At 39.5% G+C, this 20299-nt stretch overlaps 1 protein-coding gene across 2 annotated transcripts; it reads left to right on the plus strand.

Moving 5' to 3' along the window:
• Positions 1-1368: 1368 nt before the first annotated feature.
• Positions 1369-5277, plus strand: LOC145326912 (uncharacterized). Of its 2 annotated transcripts, XR_013882023.1 has the most exons (3): positions 1376-1453; positions 1639-1691; positions 1864-1988. XR_013882023.1 is itself a non-coding variant. In XM_080170361.1 (2 exons), the coding sequence occupies exon 2, from the start codon at positions 2724-2726 to the stop codon at positions 3072-3074; it is 351 nt and encodes a 116-aa protein (XP_080026487.1). In that variant the 5' UTR covers positions 1369-1453; positions 1639-2723; the 3' UTR covers positions 3075-5277. The 2 variants fall into 2 exon arrangements, 1 of the variants encoding a protein (XP_080026487.1); XM_080170361.1 differs by having other exon boundaries at positions 1369-1453; positions 1639-5277.
• The last annotated feature ends 15022 nt before the right edge of the window (positions 5278-20299 follow it).

Genomic DNA, 20299 nt, shown 5'->3' on the forward strand with positions numbered 1-20299 from the left:
ATAATCTTTGTAAAAAACAAGGAAGACAACATTAACAAAAGCGAAGCATTGAATGGTAGGACAAACGAACATCAACACTTGTATAGTGTCAAAACTGAGAAAATAAGTGTATAAGAGTCGATGTAAAATTGTAAGTAAATTTGTTAAAAAAGAACTGATTGATACAGATTGATGTTTTACTTACATTTTATGAACTTGCTTATAGAGTGGCTTCGCTTGTAAACCGGCATCTACTTGTCGTTGGGTAGGTGATAGGTTTGAATCTCGGTCTGACACTGAGTCATAACTAACAAAGTTAAAAATGGTTCCTACTGCTACTATGTGAGATGTGTGACGTAAAAGTTAAAGTGGGGGAAATGTTTTGGCCAAAACCGGTGAAACTCGTTACCATGCACAGACGTTAAAAATGGTTCTCACTGCTACTATGTCAGATACTTGAAGTAAATGAAGTAAATAGTTAGAAGTAAATAGTTAGAGTGAGGGAATGCCTTGGGCCAAAACAGACGCAATTCAATACCATGCACAGTTAAAATTTCTCGAAAAAGGTTGTGCATCTCAGAGTGTTGGTTGTCTGAAGGGTGATTGGATGCTTGACATTGTAATCATAAGTATTGTACTTTGTTGTCCCAGGAATCAATATACATCAAAACAATCGGATAATTAGATCATATAGAAATTTGTGGTCAAATCAACATGTTTACAAATGGAAGTATGGACGTCATAGAAATGATTATAGTGTTGCTACGTTTTCTAAATTGTACTTACCTGCTGCAGAAATCATCATGTAAAGTTTGGAAGCGATAGGACAATGCTGACATGTATTAATTAACGAAAAAAGCTAAAAGGATTGACGTACAGAGTGACGGAAGGACGAACGGTCGTATGGATGGGCGGACCGAATTTGATTATAGAAAAAACAAATATATTAATAACACAGGGTGGTCAATCAAATTGCACTCAAACTTGAAATTGGAACATTATGTGTTGCTAAATTTTGGATGAATCAAAATAAGTTTTTTTTTAAGTTTTTGTTTAACTTAAATTTTTTGTTAAGGATACTCGATATAGAATAGTATATATTGCGATTTAGTGATGTTGATTCAGCAAAATTATTTATGAAGCTTAGAATTTCATGAAGCAAAATTGTTATAATGCATTAGATATTTGTGTGGAGCTGTCTCTCTTCATGGAGAAGGGGGGTGGGCAAAAATTTGGCAAGGAAAGTTTGCACTGTCTCTCGGAGTTGGTATGCGCAAGATGGGGTGGTGCAGAGAGGTAGCTGCAATGATGAGCAGGAGATGGGCGTTGTATGCGCAAAAGTTGAGCTGCGCAAGAAAGTGCTCTCAGGTATAGAGAAAAATAGTTAGTTGTGCTTCAACTTTCAAGATTCTAATACATAAAAATAGTTGTGGATGATATAAGTTATTATTCAGATATTTCATAGAATAATTAGGTAAATTTTTTACTGTATTAGACTAATATATTGTATTAAGAATTATTTTTATGTTGCTCGATTATTGACAAACATTTGATTAATATTATATTTCTTAATACATTTTTAAGAAGACATGTTGAAATTTTATTTGTTAAGTGATAACATTTAAGTATGGCATCTAAAATAATTGTATTATGTTTTAGATTGGTCGAAAAGAGGAGTAGTTATGGTGGTTGAGATACAGTATTACCTGTTGGTGAGTTTTAGTTTGCTAAGATTTTCTTTTTAATGATGTTCAATATTGATATACATTTGATTAATGTTATATATACTAATACATGTTAAAGAAATTATTTTATTTTGTTGAGTGAAAATAAAATATGTATTAAATAAGTTTTGGCATCTAAAATGATTGTATTTTGTTTTAGATCGGCCGCAAGAGAAGTAGTTGGTGGTGACTGAAATCTAGTTTTGAATTTGGCCATTGTTTTGTGTTGACATTGGTATTATTTGTAGGTGAGTGATTTGTTTTGTTTTATGATATAGTTAAAAGGTGTGAGAGAGAGTGGAGGCTGGCACATGATACACTTTGCTCTGACCGATTATATGTTGAATTGTTGGTGGAGAGAGAGTGGAGGCTGGTACATGATACACAATGATATGGTACATGACCGATTATATGTTGAATTTTATTAAAGGAGCGTTATTTATGATTGTTTAGTGATTGGGTCAGTAATATTGTGAAACATGCTATTGCTGCTGGAGAATCTGTTTATAGATTAGATGTGAAGTCTGTTGAAGTTCAGAATGCTAAACAGGAAGCTAAACAGGAAGCTAAACAGGATTGTTTAGTGATTTGGTCAGTAATATTGTAAAACATGCTATTGCTGCTGGAGAATCTGTTTATAGATTAGATGTGAAGTCTGTTGAAGTTCAGAATGCTAAACAGGAAGCTAAACAGGAAGCTAAACAGGATGCTAAAACTGCTCTCAATAATGCGGTCAAGAAGCTTGGAGTATCACCAGGAAGGTAGATATCAAGTTCAAGGTTCCTGTATTCTCTGGCAACTATAAGGAGATTTAGTGATCATGAAAAGTACCTGAAGCTAACAACTGAGTGCTTGCACAAAACTCCAAAGGAAGCCTGTGCTGGATTGACAACATATTTGGAATGTATGGAGCTGCTGGAGTTTATGGATTTACTAATATTCTGTCTATTGTGCAACAGAATATGTTTCCTCATGATGTACTAGAGCTGAAGAAGAGAGTTGAAAGTAAAAGGAGAGCTGATGATGTTACAGATTAAATACTTGCAAACAATGATTGATAAAGCTATCTTTGAGCTTGAATATGATATCTCTATATATGGGAAGACTATTACTGATCTTGGCAAGAAGAATCTTAAATCAACCAGTAGTGACAAATCATATGCAACTAATGATAGTACTGGTGATAGTGATGATCATAATCCTACTGAAGCAAGTCAATCTGTTGGTACTGGTGATAGTGATAATCATAATCCTACTGAAGCAAGTCAATCTGTTGGTACTGTTGTTGCAACCCTTTCTCAACCTGTTATAAGTACTTCAATCAACAGTCCAACTGCTGCCAAGGAGAAGAAAAGTAATTTAGATTTATAGATTGCTAGATTTATAATAACTGTTGAAAAGTTTTGAAGACTTGGAGGTGTTAAATTTAAGCATTTAAGCAACAGTTGTGGATAATAAGACGTCGGAGAGTAGTTTTGAAGCTTAATTTGAAAATTGAGGATTTGTATGTCAAGGATAATGAAATAACATTGAGTTAAACGAAATATGTTGATATTGTAACATTTTTGAACAGATGTGCACAGTGTGCCAGAATAACGTAAATAAATGCACAGTGAGTCAGGTAGATACAAAGAGCTAAACGAATTATGTTGATATTTATTTTGAACAGATGTGCACAGTGTGTCAGGATGATGCAAATAAATGCACAGTGAGTCAGGTAGCTATAAAGAGATGTTTTTACAGTTGTCAAAATGAGAAGTATTTAGTTGATAGATAATGATATACAGAGATATACACCATGGGCTAGAAGCTATTGTGAAGTTGTGCAGAATTTTAAAATAGCATGCATTGTATCTTAAATATATTTATGACTGATAAAACGGATATTTGTAAGTTGTTAATACAGTGGGCAGTTAAAGTAAAATGCTGGTTAGTGAAACTTTAGCTGTTCTAAAGAAGGCGGGGCTTAAAGATGATGTGGCTGTTGTAGATTTGACTGCCAGGTTGGATATCTTACTTGTCAATAGCTGGTGTTTTTGTCGATAGTTAGTATTGAAAAACGAAATGGATCAGATTTCAAATCAATCTATGGCGAAGGTTTTGGTTGCTTTTGTTCGGCTGCAGTTTTCTTTGTGTTTGTTGTTTCTGTTCATTGTTTTCAACGTTATCATTGGTTGGAGTGTCGACAGTAGCATCATTGTTATAACGAAAATCATTGGCAGTTTCTGTATTTTGAATGACATGTCGATTTTTGGATTCTAACAGAGATGTTAATAGCAGTTATTGTGGTTGTCATTATTAGGCTTAAGTCATGCCTGACTATGCAATAGATATAATCTCCTGGATGATAAATGTGAACAGCAGTTCTGATTTTTGACCTGAGACCTCAAACATTTGGCAGGTTTGGCTACTAGAATGGTTGAGTTAGATGCTTGGTTGGCTAACCTGCAGGATCAGCAACGTATTTTGAATCAGGAAAGGGTGAATTTTGGGAAGTAGCTAGAGTCGATGCTAGAAAGGATTCGATCCCAATTTTTTTGGAAGAGATTGGAGGCTTCTTGTGGTGGAGGTGAATGGCTGTTGTGTTGTTTGAGAAAATCACAGTTGCTAAGTGGAAACCAGTTTATAACTAAGCTAAGGTCAACTGGTATGGTTATATCGTTTGTGGTGTTGTAGCATTGGTATGGTTATGTCATTTGTGAGATGATTGATGGATTGATGGATAATGATGGATTGATGGATATGAATGATACTACTATTATCAAGAAAAATTTGGCAAAAGAAAATGAATATTATGATCAATGATTATGAATAATTATAGTTTTATGTGTGTTAATTCATAGTTTTATTTTATGTGTTAATGTTTAAGTATTTGTTGAGGCAGTAGTAGTCTCGAAAAGGTTCAAAATTAATGTTTTATATTAATGCTCTATAATGCCATGTTTTAAATCTGATGGTTATATGTTAATCAATGTTTTGTATGTTAATCAATGCATTATATGTTAATCAATGCATTTTCAATGATTATATGTTAATCAATGTTTTTTTTTAAAAAAAATATTAAAAAAGAAAAAAAAAACACATAAAGAAAAAAGGAATATATAAAAAAAAAAAACACAAAAGAGTTCTAAGGAACCAAAATAATAAAAAAAATGTATATGAAGTGTTTAAAGATCTGGAAATAAAATAAAAAAAAAAATAAAATAAAAAATATGGCAGGTGTCATACCAGATCAATTATTATCTATTTAATAAGCATTCAATGCTACTTATAATATATATATGATAATTAACATGTAATAAACATATTGTTATATTCAATCTGAAATATTACAGTTTTGAAATCCATGTTCATGTTAAAGCCAGGGAGAAATGTGATGTATAGTCCCTTTCTTCCTGACTTGAGAGCAATGTATGTATTTTGTATTTTAGCTTTTAGTTCTTGTGTCAACCGTTTCGGAGCAAGACCTTTGCTCTGCAACTCGGCACGAACCCAAAAGTGAATACTTGCTATTATATTTACTATTATTATTGTATGTTTAACTTGTCTTGAATTAATACACTTTATTAGAATATTTAGCTGTTTGTTCTTGCTATTACTATACGTCATATGGATCTCGACCACAATGATTTTTTTATCCAATCTTGACAAGTGAGGTATTTTTGGAAAGAGGAATATATATAGAAAATGCCTATGTAAATTAGAAAATCCGCAGAAATCAGATTTGCAAGTTATTTGCAAAAATCTGCAATGTTAATTTGCAAAATTAATTTCATGCTTTAAATGACAGATTTTGAAAAAATCTTTTTATGAAACATGTTTATTTATAAGTTTAGAACATAATTAAGGCAAAACAATTTTCTTTAGTGTTACTTTTTTTACTTTATATCTGAAAAAAGCAGTTTCTCACATTTTATGATAAAAAAGTTATAGGAACAAAAAATATGTTTTTTTCTTGATGTAAACACAATAATTGGCATAAAATCTATCATCCTAAATGTAAAAATCAGATATAGAATCCTTTTTAGAGGAAATATAGTGCAAAAAGTAACTAAGACATTTTTGCAAAGTATGAAAATCTAAAGAAAATAGTTCTTTTTGCTTTTGATATACATATCAGATAAATGTATGTAGAATTAGTGATCAAAAACTATAAAACATGTTATAAGTTTTTTCAACACTGTCATTGATTAAATTGCACTTTTAGGTTTAAGAATTACCGAAGTAGTGCATAAAAACTCTTTTTATGAAGTAATTAAACAATATAAATGCCAAAAAAACAACTACATAATGGTCTACTGCATTATAAAAAAAACGTCTAATTGTTGATTTGAATTTATTTTGTTTAATAACTTAATAAAAAGAGTTTTTATGTGCAACTTTGGTAATGAGAAAACCTAAAAGGGCATTTTAATCAATGATAGGGTTGAAAAAAGTTATAACTTGTTTTATAGTTTTTGATCACTAATTTCATATCCATTTATCTGATATGTATATCAAAATCAAAAAGAACTATTTTCTTTAGATTTTCATACTTTGCAAAAATGTCTTGGTTACTTTTTGCACTATATTTCCTCTAAAAAGGATTCTATATCTGATTTTTACGTTTAGGATGATAGATTTTATGCCAATTATTGTGTTTACATCAAGAAAAAACACATTTTTTGTTCCTATACCTCTTTTTATCATAAAATGTGAGAAACTGCTTTTTTCATATATACGGTGAAAAAAGTAACACTAAAGAAATTTTTTTGGTCTTAAGTATGTTCTAAACTTATAGATAAACATATTTCATAAAAGATTTATTTATAAATAAGTCATTTAAGACAAGAAATTAATTTTGCAAATTAACATTGCAGATTTTTGCAAATAACTTGCAAATATGATTTCTGCGGATTTTCTAATTTACATAGGCGTTTTCTATGTATATTCCTCTTTCCAAAAATACCTCACTTGTCAAGATTGGATAAAAAAATCTTTGTGGTCGAGATTCCATAACTGTGAATAGCAGCCGAGAAAAGCTTATTTTCCCTTTAGCGTTATGGACTAACGGATAGACAACCGACCGTGGCTCAACACTTAGCGCATGCGCTCGTCGTAGGGAAGGTGATAGGTTCGAATCTCAGTTCGACACCGCGTCATAACTGAAGACGTTAAAAATGGTTCCTACTGCTGCTATGTCAGATGCGCGACATAAATAGTTAGAGTAGGGGGAATGCCTTGGCCCTACAGGCGCAACTCATTACCATGCACAGTTAGGACTTCTCAGACAAAGGTCGTGCAATCAAAGGGTTGGTTGTCTGATGGGTGTTGATACCCTAGGCGATTGAGCGCGTTACTCTGCACTTTAAAACGCAGAGTATGTTCAAAGGTGACGTGGAGAGGACTTGTGCCCGAAGCGTCACCACGCCCCTAGAGTCAATAGTCAAAACGGTTAGACAAAGAATAGCTTTGCTACTACAAAATGAGAAGAGAAATTGTTATTAGTATACATTACATATATATTTAGATAGGTACATTTTGTTCAAGGGTATCTTTGTCATATTATTGGTCATGGATATCAAATAAAGTTTAGATCCTATGGTTATCATGTTATATAATATTACAGTCCCATAAGATGCTTTTCATTTCTGATACTCTAATGTGATTATCTAATATAAATGGTCAAAGAACAAGCTTCTAATATGACACACTTTTGTTTTCATAGGGAATCCATACATAAATAATATGCATACTTTATAGATTTTATTGGCTACAGAACCACTCAAAAAATGCCAACTATTGCGTATTTGTCAAAATACAAGATTTTTTACCTTAAATTGAATTTTGATGTGTTTAACTATTTAATTTAATTTTTAGATATTTTAATTACTATAAATATGATAACTTTTATAGCAATTTTATTTGGAAGGTGGCTTGGTGTAAATATCTATAATTGCCTTAACTGAATCATTACTGATTTTAAAAACGAAGCTTTTCTATAATTAGGGTGGTCCTTCGACAAACGCAGGAGTCCCAAACGTCGGAGTGGACACTTAACCTAACCTAACCTAATTAAGACCATCTTATAGGTTTTTTTAATGCCTAACCCCTGCCGGGGGCTTATTTGTTCATTCATATCTTAACCTAACCTTATCTGTATAGAAATACGAAAATAAGATTAATATTTTAGCACTTCTGCGTTTGTCCACTCCGACGTTTGGGACTCCTGCGTTTGTCCTGGAACCATTAGGGTCTGTCCGTATGTTAATTTAATCACGTTTTAAACATCCTATTGATTTCAAACTTTGCCTGATGATTCTGTACGATTTTGAGAGCAATTCTAGTCCGTTCGTCCATTTGAAACAAGCAGATTTTTAACTTTTTTACTTTTTTTGTATGATATATTTAACTTATTCATCTCTAATTTTGGGAATATTGATTCCTAGATTAACAAGGTATACTATTTTGTAAAAATAAAAATTTAAAAGTATAACCGTCTTATTTTTAGATCCTTTCTTATGAAATTGTCATCCTTGTTAGAACAACTCTTTCTGTTCAAACCTTAAGTTTAACTCTTAGTAAACTAGAACATTATTTTCCAATATGTAGTAATTTAGCTGGTTGGTATATTGTCAATATGAAAGATGAATAAATGTATATATTAAGCCCATTATTGATTCTGCATGCCTGACTTAAAGTAATATCAAACAAAGTATCTGCTGTTTTCACAATGATACTAAAATTGGCCTTCTACTAGTTTCATACTCTTCCATAATTATTAGAATTGTTACAACCAAACTTGTTGCGTTGATAAGCATAGAATTTAACAAAACTTTATAGTGCCACAACAATTTTATAATTTTAACGGTCATGTATAAACGCCAAGTATCTAATACAAAGCGCCAAAATAAGTTATGGAATATATCCCTAGTGTGCATTCACTTCCGCATTACATCAAATTTACAGTTTATCAAATTCGCAAAAAAAAGACCCAATAGCAAATTGAATAAAGCGGCGTTAAGGGTATTAGCTGTTGTAAATTGCAATAATGTGCTACGTATGTGGAGGTGATTGCACTCCATTATCCCTATTTGTCATAGGAATATTGATTGACAATATAATGAAATACAAATATGTTATAGAAACATATCATTTCCCTTTCTTTGACATTCTTTTTCTTTGTTTGTCAAGGTTAAAAATATGGGGAGATATTCTAACCCTTTCCTGCAACTTTCCCCTCAAAAAACACAATTTTTTTATTAAAAAAACTGTATGATGTTTATGACTAACTTTTTCAATTTTCATTACATGATTTTTTGTGCTTCACTTCTTTTGTCATCCTTGTTTGAAAATATAAATGGTTAGACAATCTTCCTAAAGAATAGTTGAAAAACTTTCTAGGACTCTAAAAAGCTTTCCTGATCAGTGGAACCAATTTGGTCTTATGCTTATCGAGATTTTTATAAAGAGACTTCTTACCTTTTTCATGTTGTCCTAGTATTGGTTTGATTTAACTTAGACTCTTAACAAATATATTTTTACAATTTCTTATATAAATTTCAAATTATGTGTCAGTCAATGTTGATTTAATTTATTAACGCAAAACTTATATCAAATGTGTCAAGCTAGTTGTAGTGTGGTATCCGCCTAGGATAAATGGCAGACACCAGAGTTCAAATGACTACGGCAGTGTGAACAGACGTGGACACCTATACTATAGAGAAGCTACGCTTCTCTAGCAATCACTAAATAATAAACAGAGTCTATTTAGTTGTTCCTTTATTGAAGGTCTAAGGATTACTAACTTTATATACAACAAACAATAACTACACAGATAGGAATAAATAATCATAAATAAAAGCAATATAATACATATACAATAGTCAGTTTGGGCAATAATGATCCCCCATCCCTGGAAAGGGTGGGGGGAATTAACAATACAGCTTAACCATAATAAGGCTGTCAGAATCAATCATTAATTTTAGGCATAGGGAGGGGGTCGGCAGACCCCTTCCCCAGGACTCGGGGGAGGGCCTTTGGCCCTTCCCCGAACCCCGGTCAGGGTTGCCATAGGCATGGCTCACGGTTGCCGAATACCACAACTCTCCCCTCGGAAGGCTGGGAGGGGGTCTCCCTGCCAGACTTCCGACAGTGGTTGAGGCCTTCGGCCCGCTCCTTAGGGCTAAGATATATACAAACGATAATGATTCAATGGAATCCTAGTGGTGATTTTCAGGGCTGATGGGCTCCCAACGTGGGATAGAAGGTAGAGGCTGGCTTTGGTTGGACACGTAGCTCGGCGCCAGCAGGTGTCAGGTTGGCGTGGGGCACAGCTGCTGCGGGGCCGGTCAGTAACGGGGCATTCTGGTTGTTGTTGGCAGCGGCTGGGGCACTGGCTACCAAGTTGACCGTCTGAGCGACAGCCTGGCCTCCCGAGGGGCCGCGGGGCTTTCCAGAGGGTGGTCCAGGCCTGCCTGGGCGGTCATGCCCGCTGTCGGCTGATTGCATGGACACCATTTCCTCGGCTGCTTCCCGGCCGATAGGAATGGCATCCCAGTCTACTGAAAAGTCCCGGGACTTGGCATGGGTGAGTCGGGCTCTGGCCAAGGCCTTCCTGTACAAGGTTGGATGGTACAGGAACACTTGTGACATCGCATTCATGGCGGCCCGTACACCTCCTTGTGCGGCTGCCAGGGAAATGATGGTTAAATCCCCCAGCAGTTTGAGGATCAACAACAGCAAACACAGTATGGCTGCGCCATCTCCCCACTCGTGAATAGCTTGTCTGAATCCAGCCCAGACATCCAGGGCGGCTTCTCCTTCCTCCGCCAGTCGGTCGATATTGTAGGACACAATCCCATGGTCTCCGGTGGCCGAACAGCTACCTTGCTGAACGCATGAGCCATAAGACAGGCCGGTCAGCATGGCGGCTTTATACGCTGGGAACGCTAGCAGTTGCTGCCAGTCGTTCAGCTCAGCCTGCGAATACAAGCCTCCCGAACTAAAGTCATCCAAAGGTTCTGTCAGCAGCTGCTTGGGCGTATCCAGCGGGGGTGGCCTCTTCTTAGGTGCGGGGGTTAGCTCTATCCAGCCTTCCTCCGCGTGCACAGTTAGGGGGTAGGTGGAGGAGCAGGGAATCTTGGTGGCGTGGCCGCTATACACCCTTGTCACGGCGTCTACGAATCCTGTGGGTTCCACTGGTACTTTGTCCCAACATTCATTGCTCTCACGGACAACATATTTGTTGCGTTGGCAGGTAAGCTGGAGCAGTACATCTCCCCTCAGCACAGAGAACGTGCTCCCCTGGACAAGCACCGGGTGGGCCGGGTCTAGTTGCTGGAGCTTCCAGCAATTGGCCGCTACTTCTTCTGCCGCCGTGCTTTTCATGCGTGTCTCCAGGGTAAATCCAATGTAACCTGCATGTATCTGGGCCTGCAGGGGGACATCCACATCCCTGGCCGATACTCTGGGCAGCGCTGCCGCGGCCGGGTCAGCTGCCACGAACAATGCTGGGTGGTTGGTGGCATGGGCCTCAAAGTCGCAGTTCACTATTGAGGTGGGGGTGGTCATGTTGATGAAGAACTGGGCTTGATGGTCAACCAGGAACGCATCCATCACTAGGCTAGGCTGGAGGCTGCGGATCAGCCTCAAGGGGCAATCTCTCCCCAGGTGGTCCCACACGTAGGTGGCTTCCCCAGTAATGCAAGACAGCTCAGAATGGGGACATTCTAGGGTCAGGTGGTCAGATTGGGAGCTCCACCCGTCCATCCTCCACTACGTAGGTCTCTTCCTTGACCAGCAGCCGTCGTTCCTGGAGCACTAATTCATTGCGGTACAGCTGGCCCTCGAAATGGACGTCCTCCCCTTCACAACCCACCCCCTCGGGGCTGTTGACCAAGGCGCCCACCATGTCGAGGGTGAAGAACAGGGGATGGTTCAGCTGGAACGTCAGTGGCTGGGTCTTGCCTGGCAGCGTGTAGACTCGGTTCCTGGCCAGGTCTCGGCACGTTTCTGGATCAATCTTGGTTGGCCTCATGAGGGTGGGGACCGAGGTCACCTTGAGGTGACCCCATACCCCACACCTAAATGTCCACTGGGACACGGTGAGCTGACAGCTATATCCTGTTGTTTCCCTAATCTTGACTTGCTGCAGGACATGTACCTCGTGGCCCAGGGGCACCTCCTGGTGTAGCGGTTCCGTGCTACACATCTTCTCCTTGTTGTAGGCGGTGACGTGGGTGGGGTTGGCGCAGTCCCACCCTACCAGGACGTAGCTAGTTGTAGGCCACACGGCTGCGAGCAGTAGTCCCCACAGAACCATCCACCAGTGTGAGAAGCTACCAGACAGCCATCTACCTCGCGCACGCGGCTGGGGATCTTCGGCTCGGGCCACGGCTGCTTCTTGGGGCTGGACACGGCTGGGTTGCTCCTGGCTAGATACAAATTTTCATTGAGCGTTATCTTTGGGTGCCCGGTGCATCCCGATACCCTCCCCAATGACAGACTGACAGGCGACTGGCGCCTGCCTGGGTGTCGGCTCCCCTAGCCCCAAGGGGTCCCTTCCCTTGTCCATGGCATGCCCAGTGGCATGGGGCTGAAGTGCGTGTGGCACAGGCTCGCCCTGAATTACGTCCCTCCCCTGCCCTAGGAACTCAGGTGCATGTGGCACAGGCAAGTCCTTATATCCCCAAATTTCAATCTCCCCAGCCTCTGGTGCAGGAGGCACAGGCAAGGTTGGGGGGTTACAATACTTTGGATACAATACATTTGTTAAATTGAACTTATCCTGGCTCGACTGGAAGTGATGGGCAGCTGGGTTCCCTCGGCTGGCAGGGGGCGCTGGATGGTGTATGGCTGGGCTCTCCCTACGGGCTGGTGGCGCTGGCTGACTGGGGGTGACAGGTGTCACCCCTTCCTCTGGGACTGCTGGCTCGTTCCAGGATCCAGGTATCTCGGTGGCGGCGACGGTTGTCGCCCCAGGCACCAGGGTGGGGGCGCTGGATAGCACCCCCCAGTCATCGCAGGTGGCGGCGCCGGATGGCGCCCCATACATCGACTCCGATGCGCTGGCTAGCGCCTCCTGCCTCTCTCGTTCAACGGCCGCCAGGGCCTCTCCGTACACCGTCTCAGTGACGCTGGGTAGCGCCCCTCCACTCTTGCTGGGTAGGCTCGGTCGGGCAGGCCCCATCATGTTTAGGCTGAAGGGCTGGGGCCTCAGGACTTCTGGCTCGGCGATGTTGTTGGGCTGCACAAACTCCGGCCCCAGGTGGTTGAGGCTGAAGCCCAGGCCAACCCGGTTGGGTTCAGCCGCTCCTCCCAGTACGTTGATTCTAGCTGGGACGGTTCCAAACTGCGGCATTCCGTCGGCTCGGCCCGCTGCGTTGGGGGCGGCTGCTTGCTGAGGTGTTGCTGGGGGCGCGCTCCCTTCCATGTTGGATACTCTGCTGGGCTTTCCTGGGGGAGCGCCCTTGTCCGCAGTGCGCCTCCGGCCGGCTACCTGGTCCCAGTCGGCTCTGCACTCGGCCGCCGTATGGCCGGCATAGTGGCAACGGCCGCACTTGGCAGGACAGTCACGGCGTGGCTGGGTGCGTCTCTCTTCTAGGCTGACCTCCATAGGCGTCGGACAGTCTCGGGCTCGGTGGCCTTTCCCTTGGCAGCGGTAACAGCGGCCTGAAGTCTTGTCATCTGGGGCGACCTTCCCCATCTGGTGGAGACCCGGAGCCAAGGCGCCAATCTCCATTGGCTCCGACTCGTCGTAGTGGGGCAACTGGACGCTGGCTGACCCCGTGAGCCCGTCGGTGGCGTCCACTAGGCACACACCCTCCTTCAGCTGCTTGGTAATCATGGTGACGGTGAACATGGCTCGCCTCGTGTACTCAGGTACCGAGGCGATCTCATGACTCATCATTTCACGTTTCACATTAGCGTTACGAATGCCACGATTTAATTCGTCTATCAACAATTCAAGGTCCTCATGGCTGTAGGCCTCCCTATACAAGGCACACTTTGTGGATATGTATGCTTGTATAGGTTCTGTCGAGTGTTGCCTGTAATCCCTGAAGGCTTGCTTCAAAGTCTGGGATTCAAAGGCTGGACGAAATAACATTTCACACTCGGCCTTGACTTGTTCGTATGTCAAGGCTTGGCCTGCCTCGCCAAACAGATGAGAGGCCATCTCCGCCGCTTGCCCCACCAGTGACAGTAAAAGGGCGTTGCGGCGGTTTAGTGTGTCATGGGGAGGCACGCGGTAAGCCGCCCATGACATCTCGAGTCTGCGGATGTGGGAACTCCAGGATTGCTTGGGCGGTCCTCTATACTCCGGCAGGTTACTCAGCATCAGCTTGCGGTACTCGGCTGGAGCCGGTTGGGGATCATCCTGGAGCCATCCTTGGGCTTGGTCGCCTCCTGGCGCTTGCGGCTGCTCCATCGGGTCAACGGTTCAGCGGCGGGACACGAAGTTTTAAATCAATACTATAAATGGTTTACACTTGAGGCTTTCTAGCCTAGCAGCCAACACTGTTTATCACTAGGTTGATAGTTTAACTACAAAGATGTAACTTAGATGTACTTGTCACTAGTTTTTTCTGAGTTGTAGAGTAGGCTGGTAGGGGTAGATAGCTGTTGAGGGTCTGAACTGCTGTCAGGAACTGATTGGGTTTTCCTTTATCACACTATAGATAGGAGGGAGAAGCTTGTAAGTCTTGTTTTCTAAAAATATCTCTGTTAGATGCTATGGAGTAGCTCCGCTCCTGTGTGTGTGTGTGTGCGTGAAATATCCTTTCCTTGCAACCCGCTTACGCACCGCCAAATCCGCGCACACAGGTAAAACGCGCACTTATCCCTCAACCCGCTCTCTCATTGGTCCGCTTTGTCTTATTCGTCCGTTGAATTTTGGTATGCGTCCCGAACTCTGCTGCGCGACCCGTAAATGGCGCTCTGTTCTCCCGGTCGCTATCTCCACACCGTGGGCGGACTTAGTCAAGTGTGGGTAGGAGGGGGGAAGCGCGTGAGGGGACGGGGTAAAACCGTCCGTTCCCCCTGTGGAGAGGGGGGAGTGCTGTGGGTTTGAGGTAACTGTGTGGTGAGGTAATTGTGCCCTTTTCCTTAATCCTGGGCTTATTGTTATGTCACCTCGATTGTATTTTCTTCAATGGATGGTGGGCCCCTCCCTTTCCTCTGGAATAAGGGGTGTATTTGTTGTGCTGGAGGCTTGGGGGGTTAGATTGTTTATCAATGCATTGTTATATTGCATCTAGGTTCTATTTTTGGCCTTATCACAATACACAACAGATTGGCTTACCAAGCCTGTTCTATTTTTAGTTTTATCACAATACACAACAAATTGTTTACCAATCCTTGCTCATAAATCTATTGTTCAGCCTTCACACTAGGGTGGTAATCCCTACAATGTGATATAATATCTGCTTTTCTAGATGGGTGGCTGCGCTGTAGCCTCTCAGGATACTTGGAGTTGACGTAGTTTCCTCTGCTTGGTACACTACACTCGTATGTTTGCTCGCAGCTCGCAGCTATTTGGCTTGTTTCAGCCGGTCGGCGGCAGGGAATGTCCCGTCCTGCAGCGCCGTGTATCCGAATCCAGCTGGTGGCGGCAGGGAATGTCCCGTCCTGCAGCGCCGCTGGTTCGAATCCTTGGCTTGTTTCAGTCTGTCGGCGGCAGGGAATGTCCCGTCCTGCAGCGCCGTGTATCCGAATCCGGCAGGTGGCGGCAGGGAATGTCCCGTCCTGCAGCGCCGCTGGTTCGAATCCTGCTATCTCTTGCAGTAAATGTTGGCCTATTTCCAGCCGTTTACACTTAGTTGGCCTGTTTCAGCCCGTCCGCAGGCCTGTTTCAGCCCTTGAGCGCTCAATTCTCCGTTAGATGTCGGCGCTTCTCGCGGTTCTCCGTCAAGTTTCGCTGCTCTCCGCAGTCTCTCGTCCGATCTCGCTAGATTTCGCTTCCACAACTGCCGGATGCAGAGTTAGACCTTGCTATCCAGGGTGGGTAATTCAGGTTGCTTGTGTCAGTTTTGCCAGTTTCACTGCTGGGAGTACCTTAGCCTCAGCTGCGCGTCTGCTCTACACTTGTGGTTTGCCGTAATCTCACACAGCTGTCACCAAAAGTTGTGGTATCCGCCTAGGATAAATGGCAGACACCAGAGTTCAAATGACTACGGCAGTGTGAACAGACGTGGACACCTATACTATAGAGAAGCTACGCTTCTCTAGCAATCACTAAATAATAAACAGAGTCTATTTAGTTGTTCCTTTATTGAAGGTCTAAGGATTACTAACTTTATATACAACAAACAATAACTACACAGATAGGAATAAATAATCATAAATAAAAGCAATATAATACATATACAATAGTCAGTTTGGGCAATAATGATCCCCCATCCCTGGAAAGGGTGGGGGGAATTAACAATACAGCTTAACCATAATAAGGCTGTCAGAATCAATCATTAATTTTAGGCATAGGGAGGGGGTCGGCAGACCCCTTCCCCAGGACACGGGGGAGGGCCTTTGGCCCTTCCCCGAACCCCGGCCAGGGTTGCCATAGGCATGGCTCACGGTTGCCGAATACCACAGTAGAATAGCTATGCAACTGAATAAGATTGATCACTTATAATCTGTCAAACCAATTGCAGAGTTGCTTTGAAAAAATATATAAATTACAAATTATATAAAAAGTGAAATATTAATCTAGTATCCAATACCTACTGTATCACGAAATTGTAAATTCAGTAGTTAATTTGGCGGAGTTATTAGTATTTACAAAATTTTACTTTCAAGTAGTTACTCTATAAATGACTTTGATGGTCTGTCTGTTAATCTTTATGTAACTAAAATCTCTCCCTCTCTCTCTCAATTTTTCTCTCTCTCTTGTTATCTTTCCCTAACCCTCTATCTAAGTTTCTCTCTCTCTCTCTTTCTTTTTTTCTCTCTCTCTCTTTCTTTTTCTCTCTCTCTCTCTCTCTCTCTCCCTCCCCCCCTCTATCTCTCTCATTCTCTCATTCTCTCTCTCTCTCTCTCTCTCTCTCTCTCTCTCTCTCTCTCTCTCTCTCTCTCTCTCTCTCTCTCTTTCTCTCTCTCTCTCTCTCTCTTTCTCTCACTCTCTCTCTCTCTCTCTCTCTCTCTCTCTCTCTATTCATCTCTCTCAATTAATGATTTAAATTTTTTTCTTGTCTATATTAAAGTTTAGAGTTAGTTTTAGGCTATTTGTCTGCCCCTTCCCTCCCCCTTTGAATCCAGGTCATAGAAACGCCTTCGCTTATATTCCTGAAAAATGTTTTATTTAAAATAAATGACAAAAAATGAATTAAAATTATGAATTTAAAGGTTCTTGTTTAATTTCTAAAAAATGTATTTTTACTGACCAATAAACTGGTCTAATTGCAAATGAGGTAACGCCTTAATATCAAAGATAGGACTTGAACAACATTAAATGTAAACCAAAATAGCTATAAATTAGATTAAACAAGGATGAAAACATCATTCGATGTTAAGTTCATTCTATTATATAAAGTAATAGGTTTATTTGTCTGAAGCTTAATATCTTAATAACTGCTTAATTGATTCGGTTCTGTTTTTTTGGTAAGATCCATTATCCATATAAATCCCGAGTTATATTTTCAGATTTTAGTCTTAGGATGATTTTAAGTTATTTTTCTAGCCCCTTTCTTTCCCTTTAAATACTAAGCCCCTAGATGCTAAGGACGCAGCCGCTAATAACTTTTTATCCATCTCTGATGAATGAACCTACAAAGTCAGTTATAAAATGGATGCATATAGATTGTCGAGGAATCTTCACATTTTATTTCAGCCGAGAAAAAGACGTCTCCCAATATCGTAGCTTACAGACAGACGGGCGGACATATGTAGCTATAAAGTAGCTTCGCTATAAAAAATGTGGCTTTATCGATCATATATTAGTTTTCTTCATCAAGGAACATAAAATTACTTTTTATTTTTAGCTGAGGCCACCAGTATTATTTACAGCAATAATATTGTAGTAAATCATTATTCTATCGGTAGTGTAAAAACTAGAAGCTGCGCTCCTGGCACCTAGGAGATCCATAAACGAAAAGATAGGGAGGGGTAGCATATAGCCTAAAGCCATCCTAAGAATTACATCTAGAAATACAAAATTACCAAAACAAAGCTTCCCTGTAAATAAGAAATTAATCATTCATTGTTTGCAGGGGCGTCCAAGCTTTTTCATTTGAGGGAGGGGGAAATCACCACTTTATCCCCCGTCCTTGGACGTCCTTGATTGTTTGACGAGGTCTTAATGGACAAACAAATATCATTACTGCTTTACATAATAGGTTATAAAAACATTTTGCTTATTCCACCTTTTAGATTTCCAATCTCTAATAGTTATTTATCGGAACGTATTAAAGACAGATTTCCGTGGATATTAAAAGGAAAAATTGTTAGATTAAAACCAGTTTTATTACCCCTGAGGTTTTAACAAACAAAAAAAACTGGTTTTAATCTTATGATTGTACATTTCTATATTCGTAGAAAGCAGTTTATAATACGATGCTAGACATAGTTTTTTCGTATTGATGAGAACCGGTTCCTGTCCACCGGATTCGAATGAATACGAGAAAAAAACTTACTAACCTTCTTTATTTGTTGTTTTTCATTCTATTTCATATCTATCAAATCTTAATTGGACTTACATTTTTCAACTGCTTATTAAGATTAATTGCTTTAGATCCTTTTTATTATTTGAAATTTAAAAAAAGAAAACTTCAAATTGTATTTTTTTCCAGTATGGCTTCAAAACCGATTAATATCCAATGTTTTAGAACCAGTTCTCAATCTAACTGAAAGAATTTGTATACCATCATATTAGAGACAGTTTTCCACGAATACTAAAAAAGAGAAACAATCCCAACCTTAAATTTTTACGAAATATTTACATGCTATCAAATGCAGAGAACTTCTTTCATGAAAACTAGGATAAAGAAAATCTTTGTATTTTAAATAAAACTTAGATATTTATGACCCTAGCTAGGTAGGAAGAGAGGGGACATTAAGCTGTTTATTACACTAGTCCCCAAAGTTATACAATATGTTTTCTTATTCGTTGACTTAACAACTTTGGAGACTTTTATTGAATTTTGATTGGTTGGTTCATTAAGTTGAGTGCCTAAACATTTCAACCGCTACTTGTTATTTACTGAAGGGGTAATTTTTACATCATCTGGGATGTATATCAATAAAGGTATAGGCCATTGCCTTATCCCTTTAGATTCCTGCTAATAAGGCCTAATTTTTAAAAGCGTTACAAATCCGTTTAATAGAAGAATAGAAGAATATTAATAAACAAGAACAATTTTACAGACATACAGAAGGACACCAACTTGTAAATTGGCTTTAGCAAATAAAAAATGAAAATGGCAAATAATGGTTTATTATTGGTATTATGCAAAGTAAGATAAAGAAACCCTTTATTCATCCACCCATATTAACAATGAAGCCCTTGTTTTTTTCTAAAATTAAAAGTACTGCAAAAATGAAACTCAATATTTTTGATTATATTACCCAATACTTTAGTAAATTATTTAATAAATAACACAAATTTAAAAAGCTAATTACGTTTTATATCTATAATACAAAGTAGTACGAAGTCTGTCTGTCTGTTTGTTTGTTTGTAGCGAAGGATCGCGCTAACCGCTGAAACAATCAGGTTCTTCTTTACAGGGTAGCTTCTCATAGGTCCTGAGAAGGTTTATAACTATTTTCTTAAAATGAAATGAAAAATACCCCCCCCCAAAAAAAATGAAAAATACCCCCCCAAAAAAAATTTTTTCTTCTCTTTTTAAAACTAAAATTAAAATAGTGGGGTGAACTAACCCCCCCCCAAATTAAAAAAAAAAATTTCTTTAAACTCTAAAACAAGAAAAATTAGTTTGATCAAACCTCTTGGGTAAAATCTAGTAAAATAATAAAGAAAATGTAATCAAACAGCAAAGGCTCTACATTTTTTTGTGTAATCTGAGTTATATCCTATCTGTTTAAGTAATTTGTGTTCTTTAAATTTAAAATCAGTCTCTTCACAAGAAATGTATATCATTCTTTTCTTTGATACATATCAAAGACTGAAGATATTAACTTGTTGTATAGTTGCTACTTTGCTAAAAAATCGTCGAAAATCCTTAACAAAAAGTTCGAGCATTTTTTAACCAGGTTAATTGTTGGTAGGTTGGTAATGATGTTAATTATTTCTAACTAGATAATAATACCCTTCTGTAAGCTAGCCTCATTTATTCAAAGTCAAGTTTAAAACCTTATTATGTTATGTCAGTTTACATTCATTGAAAACAAGAATGACAACATCCATAAAAGCGAAGCTCTGAAATGGAACTAAACTGAATATGCATGATACTGTTTAACGACATACTTACATTTTAAGAACATAATTATAGAGATTCTTCGCTTATAACATTGTATTTGTTATTCTAGGATCATTTTTAAAAAAATTCAGATCAATCGGATAATTTTATCACATAGAAAAAAGCTTTTAAAATTCAGATGACTAGGATAAGAGGATAGAGTTGCTACGCTGACTATATCGGTTTAAGCCTAACAGTGCGGCTTAT

The sequence above is a fragment of the Acartia tonsa genome, chromosome 8 (assembly GCF_053477335.1).
Source record: "Acartia tonsa isolate MP-2025a chromosome 8, ASM5347733v1, whole genome shotgun sequence".
Taxonomy (NCBI): Eukaryota; Metazoa; Arthropoda; class Copepoda; order Calanoida; family Acartiidae; genus Acartia; species Acartia tonsa.

What these genes read in the sequence shown, in the direction of transcription:
- LOC145326912 (XM_080170361.1), top strand. Translation starts at nt 2,724, where the DNA reads ATGATGTTACAGATTAAATACTTGCAAACAATGATTGATAAAGCTATC.